The sequence below is a fragment of the Urocitellus parryii genome, chromosome 15 (genome assembly GCF_045843805.1).
Source record: "Urocitellus parryii isolate mUroPar1 chromosome 15, mUroPar1.hap1, whole genome shotgun sequence".
Classification (NCBI taxonomy): Eukaryota; Metazoa; Chordata; class Mammalia; order Rodentia; family Sciuridae; genus Urocitellus; species Urocitellus parryii.
The window spans coordinates 43,104,690-43,126,745 of NC_135545.1; the positions used below are offsets into that span (position 1 = coordinate 43,104,690).

The 22,056-nt window shown below is 43.8% G+C and overlaps 3 protein-coding genes across 12 annotated transcripts in view; 2 read left to right on the forward strand and 1 right to left on the reverse strand.

The window, feature by feature from the left end:
* The window catches only part of Slc7a6 (solute carrier family 7 member 6), a 38,334-nt gene extending 25,952 nt beyond the window's left edge, over nucleotides 1-12,382 (forward strand). For all 6 annotated transcript variants that reach the window (XM_026404494.2, XM_077793204.1, XM_026404496.2 and 3 more), the window contains 6 exons: nucleotides 337-460; nucleotides 687-790; nucleotides 3,985-4,081; nucleotides 7,233-7,382; nucleotides 7,497-7,680; nucleotides 8,098-12,382. In XM_026404494.2, coding sequence (XP_026260279.1) covers nucleotides 337-460; nucleotides 687-790; nucleotides 3,985-4,081; nucleotides 7,233-7,382; nucleotides 7,497-7,680; nucleotides 8,098-8,192 — 754 coding nt within the window. In that variant the 3' untranslated portion in view covers nucleotides 8,193-12,382. The remainder of the gene's footprint in view (nucleotides 1-336; nucleotides 461-686; nucleotides 791-3,984; nucleotides 4,082-7,232; nucleotides 7,383-7,496; nucleotides 7,681-8,097) is intronic.
* Nucleotides 12,383-12,480: 98 nt separating this feature from the next.
* Slc7a6os (solute carrier family 7 member 6 opposite strand) lies at nucleotides 12,481-19,163 on the reverse strand. Its single transcript, XM_026404488.2, has 5 exons — nucleotides 18,966-19,163; nucleotides 18,578-18,853; nucleotides 16,275-16,481; nucleotides 14,443-14,560; nucleotides 12,481-13,534 (listed from the first exon to the last, which is right to left on the reverse strand). The coding sequence occupies exons 1-5, from the start codon at nucleotides 19,161-19,163 to the stop codon at nucleotides 13,404-13,406; spliced, it is 930 nt and encodes a 309-aa protein (XP_026260273.1). The 3' UTR covers nucleotides 12,481-13,403.
* Nucleotides 19,164-19,243: 80 nt separating this feature from the next.
* The window catches only part of Prmt7 (protein arginine methyltransferase 7), a 35,083-nt gene continuing 32,270 nt past the window's right edge, over nucleotides 19,244-22,056 (forward strand). For 3 of the 5 annotated variants that reach the window (XM_077793198.1, XM_077793203.1, XM_077793199.1), the window contains exons 1-2: nucleotides 19,347-19,455; nucleotides 21,333-21,509. In XM_077793198.1, coding sequence (XP_077649324.1) covers nucleotides 19,448-19,455; nucleotides 21,333-21,509 — 185 coding nt within the window. In that variant the 5' untranslated portion in view covers nucleotides 19,347-19,447. The other 2 variants (XM_077793200.1, XM_077793202.1) reach the window with 2 other exon arrangements.

Sequence of the window (22,056 nt, forward strand, 5' to 3'; positions counted from 1 at the left end):
CCAGCTGGTCCCCTAGTCTGGCTTCTGGTCTCCATAGGACCAAATCGCTCCTTGGATTTGTCCTGAGATGATAGATACTGAAGGATTATAAACCCTGTGGGACAAATTGGACCTTCAGTGGCAAGGATTTTCTCTCTCTATTTCTCAATAGAAAGAGCCCAGGGGCACTGAATGTATACCCACTCTAGGCCCATGGGGAAAGACTGCCTCAAACACTTAGAGGCCAGGGAACTATTAAATGTTAGGAAAATTTCCCTAGAGACTTGATGAACTTTGATCTCTAGGAGAGGTGGGTTCTAGGTAGGGTTCTAGGTTCTATCTCACTTGTCCTGACAGAAATTTGCCCTTGGCCATTGGGATTTCTATGCCAATTGTGACGTTTATCTACATCCTGACCAACGTGGCCTATTACACAGTGCTGAACATTTCGGATATCCTTAACAGTGATGCAGTGGCTGTGGTGAGTCTCTTGGAAACCTCATTTTCTTCTCATCTTATGATCCTCAGCCCCTTTAAATGGCCTAGTCTCTCTCCTCTGCAGCTACTCCAGCTCTGAAAGATGACGGGATGGGTCTAGGCCAGATGGTGGGCTGTTCATCAGTGACTACTTTTGTCCTGAGATTGTCAATGCACAGGATTTGAAACTCTGTCCTGTGTTGAGTGCCCCTTCTGTGCTCTGCCACCAGACATTTGCTGACCAGACATTTGGCATGTTCAGCTGGACCATCCCTATTGCTGTTGCCCTGTCCTGCTTTGGGGGCCTCAATGCATCTATCTTTGCTTCATCAAGGTATGTATCTCGCTTTACCAATAATACTCTACAACATTTAATTTTCTGGAGCTGTAGGTATAAGAGCTTGTCTTTTTTCTGTCCCTCTTATAGGCAGAAACTCTCTGTGTGGGAGCGTGTGTTTGTTTTTGTGCAAACATTTGTATACTGGTACCTCATGTTTCTGTCTGACGTTAGGATGGATGGTAAGGGTATAGGGGAGGAAGGAAATAGCTTATAGTAGTGACCGTGGCAGGTATCAAGTTTTAGGCTCCTTGTGGGTTATACTAAAGACCCAGGATTTGTACTTTCAATAAATTAATAACTGAGCATTTGGTATATACCAGGTAATAGTGCTGCGAACAGGATGACTCTGCCCCTCACTTCACAGAGAACACTGAGGCTGTTAAGTAGGCTCCTGCTCTTCTCTCAGTGCACAGAACTGTCTTCCTATTGATGCAGATAAAGAATTATGTCTCCTTCCATTAGCTGGCCTCAGGGGTTAGCACTTCCCCTTTTTTTAAGCATTTGCTTCATCACTTATCCCCTCTCTTTGGTGGATGTTCACTTGGAGCCAGCTCTCCATGACTTTCTCTTATTTCTACTTAGAGAAGTCACAGCTTTTTCCATCTGTCCTTTTCCCCTTACATGAAACACTGTGTGTGGGTGTATGCTTGGGATTGAACTAAATCCCTACATATATTAAATACATACTCCACCCTTATCCCTGGTATGTACTTGAGAACAGTAGTCAACATTTCATTTTCCACTTATAGTTTGGCTTCTGTTACTTGACAGATATTCTTTTTTTTTTTTTAAGAATTTCTGTTTTAGTTGTAGATAAACACAATATCTTTATTTTGTTTATTTATTTTTTTATGTGGTGCTGAGGATCGAACCCAGTGCCCCACACATGCTAGGTGAGCACTCTACCACTGAGCCACAACCCTAGCCCTTAACAAATATTCTTATTAAGAATTCCTTCCTTTTAGCCTGTCTTCAGTCCTCATTCTACTGGACCTCTGAAGCAAGTGATGCTGACCACTTTCTCTTTCTGAAACTATTTGCATGGCTTCTGTGACATCTGATAACTGAGAAGAAGGCTTCTTTTCTGATTATTCATCCATTTATTCTATAAATGGTTTTGTCCCCAGGGCCAGGAGTGTAGCATTTAATATATATTTGCCACATGAACACACAGAAGGATGAATCAGTAAAAGCTTTGTCCCATTCATTCTTTTTACTAGTTTTTACACACCAATATATGTATTTGTGGCATCTTTGGGGCAACCAGAGTAATAGAGTGTTCAAGGCCTTAGTAAAGAATATAGTGTATCCAGCATGGTGGTGCACACCAGTAATCCCAGCAGCTCAGAAGGCTGAGGCAGGAGGATTGTGAATTCCAAGCCAGGCTCAGCAACGGTGAGGCGCTAAGCAACTCAGTGAGACCCTGTCTCTAAATAAAATAAAAAATAGGACTGGGGATGTGGTTCATTGGCTGAGTGCCCCAAGTTCAATGCTCCCCCCCCCCCCCGGAAAATATAGTGTCATTCTCCCTCAACTTAGCCTGGTGTGGCTCTTCACAGGGTGCCCCACCCATCATGGTACTCCCCGTAGCCTCATGCTTACTGATGCTCCAAGACATCTCACTGGGCTCTGCCAGTTGTCCCAGATAGTGGGTGCTTTCTCACCTCTCTCAGGCATCTTGTGGCATTGGCAATAAGGAGGTGGAGGACACTTGGAGAGTGATGTCAAAGTTGCTGCCTGTGTTGTCTTTTTTGCTCTGTCTTCTTTGCTTTGTCAGCTATTTGAGGCTTTGTACATCTTTGCCTCCTCTCCTCTTCCAGCATGCCCTTTGTCATATTTCTCCTCTATCTAGTACAAATTATTAGCCTCATGAACAAATTCTAATATCTTGCCCTATAATGTCTTTCCAGGTGATGTCATTGACCCTAGGGCTCTGTGAGATGGCCCCCAAGTATCTCAGACTTACTGTGAACCCCACATGTGATTTCTCTCCAGTTGTGCCCCATGTTTTTTCTTATTTGGCTACTTGGTATCTTGATTTTTCCCTTGGTGCCACCCTGTTCCCCCCAGCTCAAACTTGCACATAAACATACACACACATACAGTCACATTACAATGCTTGAGGTTATGCTATCTGTCTTGTTCATTCTTCAACCTGGGTACCCACCTTTATGGCTCTGATCTTATGGAACAATTGTAATGGATGACCTTGTCTGGCCTTTCTTTCATACCCTAGCATCTTCCTGCTTTAGTGTGGCCACCATGATGCCACCAGGGGTCACCAGAGGGCAGTAAGTCCTAACAGGTCTTTATTTCAAAGTCACAGCTGGCTCCCTGCTGGGCCTTTTATACAGGTAATTCCAGGCACTCCCTCCTTGTATATTTCATCCTGGGTCTTTGAATTGTAGCATCAGCATTCAAAGAAGCAGTGCTCTTTCATGCCTCCAAGCTCTTTTACCTTCGTACATGTTGGTTCCCCACCTACCCACTCCTGGCAAACTCTAGTTCTTCTTCTAGCCCAGATGTTGTCATCTTTGCAAAGCTTTTTGTTCCCTCAGCCAACCCTCAAGCCTAGTGAATGAGTCCTATGCACTCTGATGCTGCTGGCTACCCTGGGTACCACTTCATTTTCATGCTGGTCTGTTTTTCAGTTGGTAAAGCTCATTAGGTATAGAGAGGAGGCCTGGGTTCTCTCTTTGATCCCTATACTCACCTTGGCCTATCATATATCAGGTACTTGGGGTAGATATACTCTGAGCACAAATAGAAATCTGGCAGCTCTTCTTTAAAAGCCATTGGGTTGGCTATGAATTTGTAATATGGCAGAGTGGGGGTACCCCTGGGAAATGGATTGTTCTGCTAGGAAGCAATGGCAGGGTGTGGCATCTGTGGGATGTTGGTGAGATATCTGGTTGAGAGAAGCGGTGGGTATCTGTGGGGGATAGCAAATTCCATTGCTGATGGCCTGGGGTGGTCAGTGGATAATGATTGGGGGGTGGTTCCAGGGTATTAGTGAGGGGCTTAGGGCTGAGGGTGGAGGCATCTGTGGGTATTATCACTAATGAGTTGGGCATGCATAGAGCCTGGGAGACTGTCCCCTTTTTCTGGGGCTCTAGGTCTTTTTTTTGTCCAAGTGAGGAGTATGGCTCACTAAAAGAAACATGTTTACACATTTCTTATCCCTCCAGGTTGTTCTTCGTGGGCTCACGTGAGGGCCACCTCCCAGATCTTCTGTCTATGATTCACATTGAGCGTTTTACACCCATCCCAGCTTTGTTGTTCAATGTAAGCTTTGTTGGGGGCAGTATGGGCTTGGGCATGTCTGTGCAGGGCTCCTAATTCTAACTAAGGTGTTTTATATGGAAGAGTGTTTTAGTCCCTTGTTTTTTTTTTCCCCCCTTGAAACCAAAATACCCAAAAAGAACAACTTGGAGGAGGAAAATTTTATTTGGGGCTCACAGTTACAGAGATCTCAGTCCACAGACGGCCAATTTCATTAATTTGGGCCTAAGGTGAGGCAGCACGTCATGGGGGAAGAGTCCAGCAGAAGACCTTCCTTCATGGCAGCAAGGAAGCTCAGAGAAAGAGAGGGAAGAGAATGCACCCTTCCAGAACACCTAGCCAAGTGACCACCTCCTCCAGCCACACCCCACCTGCCTACAGTTACCACCCAGCCTATTCATACTATGATGGACGGATTAGGTTACAGCTCTTAGAATTCAATCACTTTACCTCTGAACATTCCTGCATTAACACAGGAGCTTTGCGGGGAGCACCTCATATCCAAACCATAACAAACAGGGACCCAGAGAAAGGCTTACTCTGAGATTTGAAAAGCAGTTCATCATATATTTTGCATTGTGGGGATGAAACCCAAAGCCTTTTGCATGCTAGCACATCCTACTACTGAGTTACGTCCCTTAATACAAGGTCCTCCCTTATCTCTTTAGAATGGACTTTTTAAATTTTTAAATCTTCTGTTGATAATTTGGGGTAATTTTAGGTAGGGAGAATTCTTCATATTGAATTTAAGCAAATCCAAACTGTCTCAGGACTGTAGTCCCTGACTTTTGTCCCCCAGGATTCTTTTTTTTTAAAATAAAATTTATTTATTTATTTTAAATAGGTATATGTGACAACTGAATGCATTTTGATTCATTGTACACAACTGCAGCACAACTTTTGATTTCTCTGATTATAAGTGATGTAGCCTTGCACCATATGTGCAGTCATACATGTACCTAGGGTAATAATGCCCATCACATTTCATCATCTTTACTACCCCCATACTCTCTCCTCTTGTCCTTCCCCTTTGCCCAATCAAAGTTCCTCCATTTTTCCCTGTTCCCCCCCATTATAGATCATCATCCACTTATCATCAGAGAGAACATTAGGCCTTTGGTTTTGGGGATTGGTTTGTTTCTCTTAGCATGATATTCTCCAACTCCATCCATTTACCTGCAAATGCCATGATTTTATTCTCTTTTAATGCTGAGTAATATTCCATTGTTTATATATACCAGTTTCTTTATCCATTCATCTATTGAAGGGCATGTAGGTTGGCTCCACAGTTTAGCTATTGTGAATTGAGCTGCTATAAACATCGATGTGGCTGCTTTATTGTGTGCTGATTTTAAGTCCATTGGGTATAGACTGAGGAGTGGGATAGCTGGGTCAAATGGTGGTTCCATTCCAAGTTTTCTAAGGAATCTCCATATTGCTTTCCAGAGTGGCACACCAATTTGCAGTTCCACCAGCAATGTATGAGTGTGCCTTTTCCCCCACATCCTCGCCAACACTTGTTGTTGGTATTCTTGATACCATTCTGACTGGCGTGAGATGAAATCTTAGTTTTGATTTGCATTTCTCTAATTACTAGAGACGTAGACCATTTTGTCATATATTTGTTAATTGATTGTATATATTCTTCTGGAAAAGATAGCACAGCTCCTTAGCCCATTTTGGTTTTTTTTTTTTTTGAGTTATTTATATATCCTGGGGATTAGTGCTCTATTTATAGACATGCATGTGGCAAAAATTAGCTTCCAGAATGTAGGCTCTTTCTTCACCTCATCGATTGTTTCTTTTGCTGAAAAGAAGCTTTTTAGTTTGAATCCATCCCATTTATTGATTCTTGAGATTATTTCTTGTGCTTTAGGAGTCTTGTTAAGGAAGTCAGGGCCTAATCTGACATGATGAAGATTTTGGCCTACTTTTTCTTCTATTAGGCACAGGGTCTTTGGTCTAATTCCTAGGTCCTTGATCCACTTTGAGTTGAATTTTGTGCATGGTGAGAGACATGGGTTTAAGTTTCATTTTGCTACATATGGATTTCTAGTTTTCTCAGCACCATCTGTTGAAGAGTCTTTTCTCCAATGTATGTTTTTGGCTCCTTTGTCTAGTATGAGATAACTGTATTTTTGCGGGTTTGTCCTCCTCCAGGATTCTTTGTTCTAGAGGGCAAGTTCTGTCATACCCACCCCTCACCCCACCTCTCTTGGAGGTATGGATCCATTTTGCTAATCTGTTTTTTTCATACTGGGGATTGAATCCAGGAGCATTCTATCTCTAAGCCCTTTTCTTTTAAATTTTATTTTTGAGACAGGGTCTTGTTAAATTGCCCAGGTGGAGCTGGGTGTACTGGTGCATGCCTGAAATCCCAGCTACTCAGGAGGCTGAGGCAGGAGGATCATAAATTTGAGACCAGCTTCAGCAATTTAGTGAGATCCTGTCTCAAAATACAAATCTTTTTTTTTTAATTTTTTTTATAAAGAGAAAGAGAATTTTTTTTAATATTTATTTTTTTAGTTTTCGGCGGGCCCAACATCTTTGTTTGTATGTGGTGCTGAGGATCGAACCTGGGCCGCATGCATGCCAGGCAAGTGCGTTACCACTTGAGCCACATCCCCAGCCCTCAAAATACAAATCTTTAAAAGTCCCTGGGTTCAATCCCAGTACCGTAAAAATAGATAGCTAGATAGCACAGACAGGCCTGAAACTTGTGATACTTCTGCCTCAGTCTCCCTAGTAGCTAGGATTTACAAGCCTGTGCCACCACAGCTGGTGCTAATCTGCATTTCTGAAGCCAAACAATCCAAGTTTAAGCATCTTCCTAGGGAAGAGTGTGATTCATGTTGAGGTTGGTGCATTGAGAGTATCCCTTTCTGCCATCAGAAGACGAGAGAACTTGCCTTGCTATTGAAGTGCTTGCAACAAGAAAGGAGGCACTGATTGTAGGAAGGGCTTAACAGAAGAAGGTGAGGCACTGCCTTGAAGATTAATGTGAAGAACAGGTGTATATAATACCAAGAGGTCACTGAAAACCAGAGATAATCTGGTGAAGCTACATCAGATCTGATGATTGCTGGAAGGTGGACTCTCCTGGGGTGGGCTTTTGGTGATAATATTCCCCTCCTCTCCCTTGCGCTTTCCCCAGTGTACCATGACACTCATCTACCTCACCGTGGAGGATGTTTTCCTGCTCATCAACTACTTCAGCTTCAGCTACTGGTTCTTTGTGGGCCTGTCTGTTGTTGGACAGCTCTACCTTCGCTGGAAGGAGCCCGATCGGCCCCGGCCACTCAAGGTCAGCAGTTCTGTGCAGACAAGGAAGTGGGGGCCCTCTCCCTAGTATGCCTTTTTACCCATGCCCTATTCCCTTATCTCATCTTATTTAATATCTCACCCCCCTCCATTTCAGCTGAGCCTATTTTTTCCCATCGTGTTCTGCATATGCTCCTTGTTTCTGGTGATTGTGCCTCTCTTCAGTGACACCATCAATTCTCTCATTGGCATTGGGATTGCCCTCTCCGGGGTCCCTGTCTACTTCGTGGGTGTTTACCTTCCAGAATCCCGGAGGCCTCTCTTTCTTCGGAATGTTCTGGGTGAGTTTCTTTGTCCCATCACTTATTGGCTATATACACATGTGCACAGGTTCCCACAGGGGCTAACTACTCCCCTTGCCACTCTGGTGACTTTTTGGAGGATGAGACCTGGCTGCTCACAAGACTTTTCTTTTGATCTTGACATGATCTCTTTAGTTCTGATTTTAGAGTCCTATTTGGGGGTTAAAGCATTATCTTTTGACAGTACAAGGAAAACAAGTGGTCATGCCTCAGACTGGCTGGGTATGGAATGAGGACAAGGAGGCTGGATAGTGGGGAGGGGTGAAGCCTGGCCCAGGGTACCCAAGGGACAGGTGGGAAAGGAGCCACAAATGTGCTTTTAGCCTTCAGTTTGTTCAGGTTGGGGCTGCAGCTAAATGTGTTTGCTAAAACCTATGATTCTTTGTTTTCATTTAGCTACCTTCACCAGAATCACCCAGCAACTTTGCTTTTGCGTCCTGACTGAGCTAGATGTAACTGAAGAGAAAAAGGTTGAGAGTAAAACTGACTAGAGGCCAGAGGTGACATTCCCTGAGGCCTGGAAAGCTGGCCACCTGTGGCCATAACCACCAAAGTCCAGATAACAAGACTATGTGGGCCTAGCCCTCCTGAATTAAAGGAGCCTATTGAGCCACATTCTGTAAGGGGACTCAGGGCCAGTGCTCACTCATTGGTAAGCTATGGGAGGAGACTCAGGGTTGGGGTACCTGAAGGTGGGAACCTCAGGGTAGAGGGGGGGTTGGGGAACAGGGGAATGGTTGTTTAGTTTTCCAGGGTGAGTAGGTGCACCCCTGACATACTGGGTAAGTTGCTGCAGAGGAGAGGAAGTGCTAGATTGATGGCTCTGATTGTGGTTCACAGCATGTGAAGTTTGAACCAAAAGTCTCTAAAGTGAGGATACTTTATGGGAGCTTTCCTCTGACCAGGTGCAACCTCCTGATGTTAGAGGCTCAAAATGCTACTATTTCTTCCTCTGGCTCAGAATTCTTCCCTGGGAAGAGGGTTATATTCCTTGTTTGTTTTGGGGGAGGCACAAACAGCAAGCTTTATTTAACTGATGTGGGAACGTGTCTCCCCTTTCCTGAATTCCACAAGAGAAATACCATTCTGTGTAATGAAACTTCACACTCAAACAATAAGCTTGACAGGAGGAAGGCTGTTCATGGTCTCAACGGTGGCCACTGAAGTTCCATATTGTCAAGGTTGACTTCTCATTTGTGTCCATGTGCTTGGGGAGCCACAGGATTTTGCTGTATACAGATTAGCCTTCTTTTGGAGGAGGTCCTGCCTGTCTGACTGAATTTCCCTGGAACACATTTGCACTTATGGTCAAAATCCTTAAGAAAAGAGGCAAGCTTCTGGCTCTGAATTGAGTTGATTTTGGCCACCTGCCTACCTGTACCTTCCTAGCTAGAACCATGATGCTTTGGCAGAGGCTGCAGTCCCAAAACAAGGGCTGGGGAAGACCTCCCTGTTCCAGCTAACAAGGAGCAGCTCTGTGGCTAACTGGACACTGCCACTGCTACCACCAAATTCAAATTCCAGTATTCCTTTACTTATTGATATTTAACCTGGAACACCAATTCTAGCAAAAGAATGTTCATTCATGTATAGGAAATAATAGTCTGTGTTTAAAAATTCAAAATACCCCAAACTGAGTCTCTCTGCCCTGAGAGATGTCTCAATGTGGTGGTAAATCAGATTCTGATAATAGATTTTATGTTCACTTTCACACAATCTTCAGTTGAGTCTTACCTGCAAAAGTGAACTTTAAGGATTTTTAAAATCATGGACATATACTTTAGGTCTTGTGTTACTAGCAACTGGCTCAGGTCTGACAAGTAGAGAAATCTGGTAATACTAATATTTTTGAAGGATAATCCTTTATTTTATTGAAACCTTAGGTCATTGTTCTAGTTGATACAGTTAATCTCTGGGTTTCTGGTATGAAGTTTAAGAGGGCTGAAATGTTCTGGAATTCAGGAGGGTCACCTGAATTCTATCCACTATCAGTAATTTGGGGGAACATCTTATGGACCCAAGTCATCAAATAACTTGTTCCTTTCTGAAAGGGCCAGTGTGAGGGACTGCTGTGCAGACCCAAGCAAGCCCACTCTGGTGCTGAAAGTAGTCATTTTCTTTTTCTGAAAACCTCACACCAGGCTGCATCCTGGGTTCTGTTATTGGCACCAGGCTTTGTTTACACTCCAAGCTGCCTCAGGGTGGGTCACAGGGATAGTGCACTCCTTTCCTGCCCACCTTCCCTTGCCCCTGAGGCCTTGCAGGGCTGCAGTCTCAGGAAGCACTTGGTACTTGTGGGACTTCTATTTTTTTTTTCCTGTGGAGATCAGTGAAGACTCTAGGGGAAAAGCTGCTTCAACCTCAATCTGGCACCTCAGCTAACTTTCAAGAATGGAAAGCAACTAACTCTGGTGCTTAAGCTGGGCCACCAGGTCAGTCCAGAGCAGCAGGTTTGGCCTAATGGGATCTTCCTTCATGGCTGCATTGGATTATACAACTGTTCTGGGATGCCCCCAGATACTGTCATCTTAGACCCAGAAGAACTTGTTGATCTAGCACATCCCATGGACATCTTGTCCTTAGATTTTGGAATTGGTCGACAGTGAAGACAAGAACTGTGGGGCAATCTTTCCTTTTGATCATTCTTCACCAAACTGATCCCAGTTGCAGACAAGGTAATTACCTTGGACATATACTTGCTTAATAAAGTTTTAGGGGAGCATGATCACTTGCCTTTGGTTCAGGGCATGCATCTGTGAGAATATGGGGGGACATTCCTACTGTCATGGGTTGGGGATTTGTATACCAAATTCCTGTCTGATGACAAGGAGTCTTGTGCAAAGGCTGACTTGCCTAAACTATATAAATATGATTTCTGTCTGAGCTGAGCTGGCACCATCCCAGGGCTCCTCTGGAGCTAATCCTTTAAGCATTGTGCTTAACTGAGGATCCTTGACTCTGGCTTTAGTGTTTTCCACCCAATAACCAGCTTCTCCCAGGAATGTGCCGCCCCCCAGTGGCTTCTCAGAAGAAGGGACACCACACTTCAGGTGCTAAGAGCTTGCTTAGTGAGCCATGTCATCCTCCTCTCATTACTGAAGGATGACAACATTCTTCCTCGGTGTTGGATACAAACTTCTCTTAGAAACCCTTTGTGGGAGGGTAGCCAGACACCCTACAGACTCAAGTTTCATAGTGGAATTAGTTCCCACCAGGTCTTCGTTAAATCTTACTAAATCCTTCTCCTGGTGTGCTAATCCCTTTTGCAATGGTACAATTTGTACCCTTTTCAGTAGGTAGTTTGTGAAGCTGTCAGCCCTTTGATGTTGACGAAACTTAATGAATACATAAACAGCAGTGAGTACATTAAAACGGCAAAGTGGTTTTTAATCCTTCATTTCTATGTCTACAGAAGGAGACTAAGATGACTAGTATTAAGCCTGCTTTTAGGTTTAATTAGCTGCAGTAATAGCCTGAGTACAGAGCCTAATAATTCTAGCAGATTTAACAATTCCATGTAGATAGGTAGTATCAAACAAATGTAGGTAAGTGCTTATAAAATGGACATAAAGTAAAAAGAATGGGTAGAAGTAGGAAGGGACAAGTAGAGAAACCTATAAAATCTTGAAAGAGATGAGAAGAAGACTTCTCCCTGTATATTTCACTTTCCTATGTGATAGAGAAACAGGGTAAGATGGCTACCTCAAATGGAAAGTTTTGTGTGTTTCCCTAGACCTGTGCTAATGTAGCTAGTTAAAACAAAGTAAAAAATTCATGGCCAGGTATGGTAATCTCAGCTACTCAGCAAACAGGCAAGAGGAGTCCAAATCTGAGGCCAGCTCTTAGCGAGACCCTTTCTCGAAATTTAAAAAAAATTAAAAAGGGCTGAGATGTAGCTCAGTGGCACAGCACTTGCCTAATGTGTGTAAGGCCCTGGGTTCAGTAGAAAAAAAGAAAGAAAAAAAAATTCAGTTTCTCAGTTGCACTAATCAGATTGCAAATGCTCAATGACCACATGTGGCTAGTGGCTACTATTAGAGAGTATAGATATAGAACATTTATCACTGCACAAAATTCTATTTGACCAGAATCAATGCCAAACAGTTAAGGCAGCTGGGATTTTGAAAAGAGTAGGGATAGAGATTGCTTACAAGAGATTTAAAGTTTGGGCACCAAAATTTGTTCTGTTCATATATAGTTATAAATTTTGCATTCATGGATTCAACTAACTGTAGCTTAAAAATATTTTTTGGTAGGAAAAAAAAACTACCTATACTAAACATAGTTTTTGTCATTATTCCCCAAATACAGTATATCAGCTATGTATATTGCACTCTTTTTTTTGGTTGTTTTGGTAGTGGGGTTTGAACCCAGGGGCACTCAACCACTGAGCCACTTAGGGCCTTGCTAGGTCGCTGAGGCTGGCATTGAACTTGTGGTCCTCCTGCCTGAGCCTTGTGAGCTGTTGGGATTACAGGGGTGTGCCACAGTGCCTGCCTGCATTAGATTTTATAAATAATCTGGAGATGACAAAGTATTTAAAGGATGTGTGTAGGTTATATGCAAATATTATGTCATTTTATACAAGGGACTTGAGCATCTTTGGATTTTGGTATCCACAGGAGGTTTTTGAATCAGTCACCCACAGATACTGAAGGACAATTACTGTTTTGGTAAGAAACACTTCTCGATAGAAAGCCAAGTTCAGATTATGCTTACTTCATCCTCCCTTGTTGTGAGACCTTTATGTCTAAGGTTAATTCTGTAACTTCTACCTCATTAACCCCCCCATTTTTTTTTTTTTGTGGGGGAAAGTCAATGGAAAAACACCTAAGATATTCAGATTTAAAAGGTTTTGAAGAGTTGGGTGTGTTAGTGCTTATCTGTAATCCCAGCTACTTATTAGGCTAAAGGAAGGAGGATGATAAGTTTGAGGCTAGTCATTTAGTGAGACCCTGTCTCAAAAAAATAAAAAGGGCTGGAGGTGTTGCTTAGCGGTAGAGTACTCCTGGGTTCAGTTCCCAGAACTGCAAAAAAAGGGGGAAAAGTTTTTGAAAAATTGCTTGCTTCCATATTAAAAGTTAATCTTTATTTAATAGTATCATTCATATGCATTGTGCCTTGGCCCCATTACCAAAGAACAACAGCAATCTTTACAACCATTATTGAAGTCCGAAGCAGGGAGGACAAAGACCTATTGACTAAAACCTCCCAGCTCAGATTCCACGTTCTGCCCTAATAGTTGTTATAACTGGGTTGTGCCCTGCAAGGGACCCACTGTAGCCCTTCTAGATCCCCTCTATCGAAGAGAGCAGGCTTTTACTGCAGGTAGGCAGCCTGGGGTGGGGTGGGGAGAAGCAGAATATTACTGCTAATGAAACAGGTGTCTCTCCTTCCCTTCTGGCTTCAGCATGGGAGAACTGGAATATTAGGAAAAATGCCTGGGCCAGGAAGTGAAAGGAACTTCCATTTTTTTTTTTTCCCCCAGATGGTAGGGTCTCTTTTGATAGAGGTCAAGGAACCTACTGTGAGTAGAAAAGATGTACTCCCTTAAGTTTTCACTGTTGGGGTGGTACTATTGGGTCTGCTTTTTCCTTCCACATGTTCACCTAGGAATCCTAAGAGCATGTTGCTAGGCCAGTTGATACCAGTCACAGAGCCCTCAAAGGCCTGTGGTAGACCTCCTGGATATCACAAGACCATCAATCTGAATCCAGGTCGTGGGGGTTGTCATAGCCAAACTCCTTCTGTACATCCAGAGGGTACTTGCTCCATACCAGTCGCCTGCTGCTGCCTCTTTCCTCCTCACTGAGGCTGTTATATTCATCAGAGTCTAGATGGAGACACCAGGAATGGATTCTTACTCTATGATTTTATAGGGTATGGCAAGAACTCCTTCCCTTCCCCATTATAAAATACATTTTCAGTAAATAATATCTAGAATGTAGAACATTTTTAAAGTATTCATTCCCAACATCTAACCAAGTCCCTAATAATGGGAGTATCTTGTCACTTACTTTCCCCTTTGGTAAAATTCTTTCTTTATTATGAGACATCAAAAAATTATTTTTATTGGCTGTACTCAAAAGAATGTAGTCACCAAAGAAACTGAGTTGCCAGGATATCCTTCCTCCTTCTTCCCCTAAATAGTACGTCTGTGTTATATCATTCTCTAAAGAATTGGAAATGTAGAAATTTTTTGAAATTATTTGACAGACTTGTGAAAATCTTGGGCCTATCCCTACTGGCAACCCACTTTCTTCATTATTCCTAGATAGGAGCAGGGAGAGGGGCATCGGGCTAGATGTTTTACTAAATCCCAACCCCTGAAGTTGGTGCAGTATTGTCTCATTTTTTGAAGGAGAAATGAGGCTCACTGGAGTAACTTGCATAAGAGTCATAAGAAGGCAATGACAGGGGCTGGGGATGTGGCTCAAGCGGTAGCGTGCTCGCCTAGTATGCGCGCTCGCCTAGTATGCGTGTGACCCGGGTTCGATCTTCAGCACCACATACCAACAAAGATGTTGTGTCTGCCGAGAACTAAACAAAAAAAAAAAAAAAAAGAAGGCAATGACAGAACTAAGGATCTGAACTCAGGCCTGACTGACATTATGCTCCCAGCAGTCCTCCTGGAAATGCAGTTCAATGGCAGAGAAGGAAATCAGTTGAGATGTACCTGTCAATTGCCTTCACCTCAGACTTGGATCTTATCAGTCTCTCCCTATCCAATCTTCTACCTACCTCTGGAATCATCACCATCACTGCTCTCCTCCTCTGGGTACTCGTTGCGCCAATTATTCTCACTGTTCTCATCATCTTCGTCTTCATAAATATCATCTGGTTGTTGATCATCATTTACCTGCACATCTCAACACAAACATAAGTCTAAGTCAAATCATCTTTAGGGTATGCTCTTTGGAGGAAGCTATTAGGATACTGGGGAGATTCAGGTGAAAGTACCATGTGAAAAAGGCAGATTAGGAGTTAGTTTAACTGCTATACAAGGGGCTATGATAATCTCAGGCTAAGAGGAGATGATTCAGCTCCACCAGAATGGAATGCAGAGGAGCCACAGCTCTGAGCAGGTAATGACATCAATCTTCAAACTCCTGGAGGGCCACCAGATGGGAGAGGAATTTTATGGATTGTGGGTGATGCCAAAGGTCAGAACTAAAACACAATATGAGGAGGTGCACAAAGGCAGGAGTAGGAACTATGTAGTGGTCCATGGTGGAGGCCTGACAGCAAAACTATGGGAACAGTGCAGGTGCAAGAGAAGGTACTTAACTTTTACAATTTGAGTATATCAGGTGCCAACTACATCTTTCTCATTAATCATATTAAAATTTAAGAATATGGTGTTAGGATGTTAGCTTTCATCATCCAAAGTTTTCTCCTCTTTTAATACAATTAAAATAAAAACTTTTGTGCACTCCGGTAATCCCAGCTACTCATGAGGCTGAGGCAAGAGGATCACAAGTTGAAGCCAGTCTCAGCAACTTAGAGAGACCCTGTTTCAAAATAAAAAAGGGTGTGGCTCAGCAGTAGAGTCCTTGCCCAGCATGCATGAGGACCTGGGTTCAATCCTCAGTGCCTAAATAAATTAATAAAAATCTAAAAAGGGCTGGAATGTGGCTTAGTGGTTAAGTGCCCCTAGGTTAATTCCTCAGCATCCTAAATAAATAAATAAATAAATAAATAAATAAAAGCTTTTGTTCTCATCCATGTTAAGAATGTCTGATTTTGCCAGATGTAGTGGTGCACACCAATCCTGGTAACTTGGGAGGTAGAGGCAAGAGGATTACAAGTTCAAGGCCATCCTGGGTAACTTAGTGAGATCCTGTCTCAAAAGAAAAAGAAAAGGGACTAGGGATGTTGCTCAGTAGTGAAGTCTCCTTGGGTTCAATTCCCACTACCAAAAAAAGAAAAAGAAGAAAAAAAATCTGTTTTTACTTTGATTTTATTTAAGCCCTTATACATATTTACCCTCTAAAGTGGATAGCTATAAACAGGTAGCCATAAACAATAAAGATAATTTTGTAAACCTTGTAAAAGATTATGAGCAAAAATTATCATTGCTTCTAAAAAATATCAACCCCCAGCAGTCCCCTTGGAAATACTGTTCAATGGTAGAGAAAGAAAATTTGGGGGTATTTCCTAAAATTTCCTACACTTAAGCTCAGGTTTATAAAAGACATTTAGAGTAAATTTTTACTGCCATGTGGAGAATTTATTTCCTGATGGGCACAGGGGCATATGCCTGTAATCCAAGCTACTCTGGAGGCTGATGCAGGTGTATCCCAGTTCAAGGCCAGCATAATCAACTTAAATAGACCCTGTCCCAAATTAAAAAGTTGGGGATGTACCACAGTGGTTGAGAGCTTGCTTAGTGTGTGCCAGGCCCTGGGTTCAATCCCCAGTATTACAATAACAAAACCAATCTAGAATAAGTTTTTCCTTTTAAGTAAGAACAAGAAAAATGATAAGAAGTGAAGCCCGGAGAGGCAAAGCACCCTAACCAAAGAAAAAGTTCAGGTAGCTACATGCCCTCCTCCCTTCATCGACCTCCTTACCAGGTCCCATTCCTGGCTGTAGGGCTGCACAGAGAGGATATTCTCAATCCACCCTGGAGTGGCCATCTCCAAGTAGTAAATGTCATACACATAGTCATCGTGCTTTTGTTCCTCTTGGTGCCCGACTCCTGGTCCATCCTCAGATACAGTCAACCGCTCGCGGATCATCTCTACAGAATTGCAGAGGATCACATCTGGGTCAGATGTCTGTGAAAACATAATACAGGCATGACTCAAAACGTTTTCCGTGAGGAACCAAAGAGTTGTGTGAAAGAAGGCCTGTTACAGTTCTGTTAATATTTAAGATTCTTATTCTAGGGCTAGGGCTGTAGCTCAGTGGTAAAGTGCCTGCCTTGCACGTGTGAGGTCCTGGGTTCGATCATCAGCACCACATGAAAACAAATAAATAAAGATACTGTGTCCATCTACAACTAAACAGTATTAAAAAAAAAAAAAAAAGATTCTCATAGACCACTAATCTCTTCTTAATTAGCTACAAAATTAAAGAAATCCAGAATGTCTGTAAAACTAACGGGTAGTCCTTTTTGAATAAAAACCTATTAAGAATTCCTCCTGCTCTTTTGATCTTGGCTGACATAAAAAAACATATGGGGGCTGGGGTTGTAGCTCAGTGGCAGAGCATTTGCCTCACACATGTGAGGAAGCTGCATAGCTCAAACCAGATACTACATGAGAAAGTGGAGAGTGTCCCATTGTCAAGGCACACATGGGTTCAATCCTCAGCACCACATAAAAATAAATGAATATTTAAATAAAGATTTGTGTCCATTTACAACTTAAACACTGGCCTAAAAAGAGGCAAAGGGAGTTAGATAAATTGGCCAGCTTGTTCCCAAGCTCTGAGTCAAACTGCTTCTACAGATCTAGATCTTCTCTGAGTTCCTTTGGCATGATATTTTCCCATTAGGGATCCACAGATCCAAACAGCACCTCTATTGCTGACCATAAAATGGGCTGGCATTTTTTTAGAGGCCTACAGGCAACTTCTGGGGACCACTACCATTGCTCATTCTTTGGCTTGCCCCATTGACATCATTTTTTTTTTTTTTTTAATGGTATTAGGGATTGAACCCAGGGGCACTTTACCACTGAGCTACATTCCCAGCCCTTATTTTTATTTTGAGATGGGATTTTGCTAAATTGGTGAGGCTGGCCTGTCCCTTGCAATCCTCTCATCTCTGCCTCCTCTCCTGAGTCACTGGGATTATAGATGTGCACTACCATGGCAGACAGTGACCTCTTTTTAAAGCACAAATTGATTCACCTATCTTTTCTGCTCAAAAGAATAGCTTGAATGAAATGTCCCAGAATAGGTCTAGTCCAGGTAAGATGTGGTCCAATGCCTATAAGATGTCTTATCCAGGGTCCTGTAGCACAAGTAGATATGGAAACTAGGGGGATGTGCTGTGGAATGCCTCTCAACAGATTCATCACAGGAAGCTGCATAGCTCAAACCAGATACCACATGAGAAAGTGGAGAGTGTCCCATGGTCAAAGCACACAGGGAGACTGAGGTTGTCATTTACAGGTTCAGAGGATTCTCCCATCAAAGTCAATGAAACTACAGATGCAAGTTTTTGTGCAGGCTCTTGAGCAAAGCTCTTTATGGGGAAAGATTTGGCTCTAACACACAGGTCCCCACCTGTTGGTCCACTGAACACCACACAAATTCAGCTTTAGGGCCTTTGCCCTTGCAGGTCCTCTGCCTTGAAAGCCCTCGCCCCCCAACCAATGCCCATCATCATTCCTTCCCTTCCTTCCTTCCTTTTTTTTTTTTTTTTAATTTTTAGTATTATGGATTGAACCTAGGGGCTCTTAACTACTGACCCACGTCCTCAGCCCTTTTTAAATATTATATTTAGAGACAGGATCTTCCTAAGATAGGCCTCTGCCTCCTGAGCTGCTGGGATTATAGGGGTGTGCCAGCGCGCCCAGCCTTGCCATTCACTTTCAAGTCTTTACTTGAAAGGCTTTTTTCACAAAATTGGCACCACGCTTTCTCGCCTTTGTCCCCTTCTGACAATTTACTCGCTATAGTTTTTCTCCTCTGCTTGAATGTTTCCTTCTCTGTCCTCACTGTTGTATGCATACAATTTAAGAACAATACCTGGCACATAGGCACTCACTGAGTAAATACGTGTAGAGTAAAAAATCAAATCGGTAAAATCTATTCCTAAGGTTAAGCTATGTGCGGCCACTTAACTAAGTGCTGCCCTCTGCGCAGACTCTTTCTGGTATTACCACCAAAGAAGTCCAGGACCCTCTTCCTGATGCATACTCACTTTGAAGGAGGCCGTGGTGTCAGCCTCTGGGTCTTCCTCCTCATGTACCAAGTCCAATAGCTGAAAGTCTGCGTCCCCAGCAGCTTTTGGGGTTCCTGGCGCATACTCGGACTCCAGGCTGCCGGAGGTCCCTGAGGATCTGCGGCTGGAGACCACCCGGTAGCGGCCTTCTTTCCGCACATCGCGAGCTGAGGCGCGGAGATCGCGGCGGATACGCTGCTGGCTGCCCCGTGAAGGGCGCAAGGCAGCCCGCACGAGCTGCTGGACTGGCTCCTCCTGGAGAGCAGCAGGGGAAGATAGGGTAGCGTCAGCAAGGGGGTTGGAGATCCGGTTCCATCGTGGCCGCGACCCAAGATCCCCTCCACACAAATTCCATCACGCCCAATACCTGAGAGTGCACGGTGGCCACCAACTGGAAGACATTATTCTCCGCCGCTCTCTCCAGACCCTCCGGTGTCTTCTGAGCAGCTGACTCGACATCGACATCGCCGCTCCGAAGGCGCTTACAAGCAAGCACAAGAGCCTCGGCTGGCTCCGCGGTGCGCTTCCGCTTCACCCGCAGCACAGCAGTCCTGCCGGCCTCCATAGCGGCTGTCGCGAAGCACTGTGGGAAGGCGAGGGAGGCGTCGGGAGAACCCTCCGGTTGTGCTCCAGGTCCCGCCCCGTGGACGCCCGAAGGTCCCGCCCCGCACGCTGACCACGGCAAGATGGCGGTAGCGGCGGCGGCGGTAGTAAGCCGAGTGATTCCTGCGCCGGGTGAGAAGCTGGGCGTGCTGGGAAGGTGGGGTCGTAGTTAGAGTCCCGGCGACAACTGGCGTAGTGTCCTCTGCCTCAGGCTTGGGTGGAGGTGTCTGGCGTGGGCGTACTCGGATGCCGCGGTGAGCCCCTGTTCCGGACCTTTCCTGAGTACGCATGTGGCTGCTCGGAGCGCCCTGGCTGGCTGGAGAGTGTGTTTCCAGGCCAACCCTGGCTTTTCAGTCCGGTTAGCAATGCCTTCGGTGGGCCAGTGGCTGAGCACAGGACGAGGCCTGTGTTACAGACAGCACTCTTGCTTGGTGCCTCGCACCACGAACTGGGCCACTGTTTCTTGATTCAAAAGCTCTGATGACTCGCCTTTTCTAGTCAGTGTCGTTGAACACCATTTCATATACCCAACGCCGTAACCAGGAGCTGGCTGCAAAAGTAGGCACCTGATGTAGACATGCATCTGCTTAAAACCCTTGGATCACTCCTGTTGCACTTAGAATACAATCCTTTCGGAAACCGAAAGGCCACGTGAATTTTGTAGAAGCTCACTTTTAATCTCCTATTATTTCTTGTGCGTAAGCGCTTCATTCATTCAGGCTTTTATCACATTTTCTTTATGCATCTTGTTCTTTCTACTTTTGTTTATGGCCCTTGGAAAAGTTGGGGTAAGCATTCCTGGCATATAAAAACTATGTCCCTAACTTTTAGCCTGGCTTGCGATGCAGGCTCGCAACTTGAATGTTGTCTTCTTCAGAGTCCTTCTGTAACTATTCTTTTTTTTTTTTTTTAATAAAGAGAGAGTGATAGAGGAGAGAGAGAGAGAGAGAGAGAGAGAGAGAGAGAGAGAGAGAGAATTTTTAATATTTATTTTTTAGTTCTCGGCGGACACAACATCTTTGTTGGTGTGTGGTGCTGAGGATCGAATCCGGGCTCCACGCATGCCAGACGAGCTCGCTACCGCTTGAGCCACATCCCCAGCCCCTAACTATTCTTTTTTAATGTGCCCTGTACACTTCCTTTCTTGCACTCACATAGAGTCTATTCTCTAAGGGGTCAAGGACCTCCTCTGTCTTATTATGGTGGTCCTATTTATCCCAGTCCCTAACACAGTGCCTGCTATAGAGAAGTTTTGAATGAGTAACTGAAATCTGACTAGTAATACAATTAGGGTTTGGCTTGATGATTTCCATTCATTCCCTCTAAATGTGAGTTCATAGCTTCTGGAGGATGTGGAAAGGGTCAGAGAATGTCTCCTGAATCTGAAGTGAGTGCTCCTTCTGAAAGAGGACAAGTCATACTAATATATGAGGGATTTATCCATGGAAGTGTTTACCCAGAAGTTCAGTCATTCATAAAATTGTTAACACATGGCATGGTTCCCATCTAACAACATTTATTTGAGACTAGGGGTGTAGCTCAGTGGTGGAGCACTTGCCTACCATGTGATGTCCTCGGTTCAATCCCCAACACTGCAAGGAATTAATTATACAGAATTATAAAGCCAGTGACTGCAGTTCTGAAAGGATATTGTACTCCTGGTTTTATCCACAGCAATATCACAGACAGAAAAGGAATTCCATTGAACAAAGTTCTATACTACAATCTTGAACTTTAAATGACTTCAGAAGTGGTTGTTCATGGACCACAGGATAAGGGTTTTGGGATTGTTTCCCACATGAACCCTTGCAAATGTTTTCTAATTCCCAATCCTTTTTTTTTTTTTTTTTTTTTTTAAATAAAACAGGGTTTTGCTGAGTTGCTTGGGGCCTTGTTGAATTGCTGAGCTGACTTTGAACTTGCAATCTTCCTGCTTTAGTCTCCCCAGTTGCTGGAATTACAGGTGTGCACCTTCCTGCTTGGCAAGATCAGTTAAATCTTGATGGAAAGATGAAAATAGTGATTAACAAATACTTCAATGACTTTGATATTTTTGTCAATTTCTTAATTCTTTTTTCTCACCTTTTGTTTTATTGTCCTCTCCTCATTTTTGGGTACCATGATTGAATAGATTTCTGACCATCAGATCCGTTCTTAAGAAGCAAACTGGCAAGGCTGCTTTTCTATCCAGACACTGGGGAGCTTGTGGCACCATGAAGGTCTTCTGTGGGCGAGCCAATCCCACCACAGGATCTGTTGAGTGGCTGGAAGAGGATGAACACTATGACTACCACCAGGAAATTGCCAGGTAACAAGGGCAGGTTCATAGTTGGGACTACAGCTGGATTGTGTACTCATCTCAAAGCAGATGCCTGTAATCCATGCTGGGATGGCTCCAGTAGACTGGCACTCAGTGCTTAATGATCATAGCTGGTGTTATTCATGAGCAGGTCTGTTTAACCAGGAAGGTATCTGTAGAGTTAGGTACAGTCATACCCATTTGCCGCAGTCCGGCTGCAGCAAAATAACCGGTGGGTGACGAACAATTTGTGTAGATTGATACAGCAGGAGTGGGAGCCGTTTATTGTAGGACAGGAGGGGTATATATACATTACTGAATACACAGCTTATCTTAATTAACATAAACTAGATACAGCAGTCAACCAATAAGGAATCTCCACACTTAATGGCTCGCTGACGTTACTTCTTAAACCACTCCCTCTGGCAAAATGCCAGGCGCCATCTTGACTTGTTTACATACTCTAACACCCATTGGAGTGCCAGACATTTGTAGCTGCCTTACCAGTCTCAGAAGATCTATCTAGTATTGTAAAGAAGACCCAAGATTCAGTACT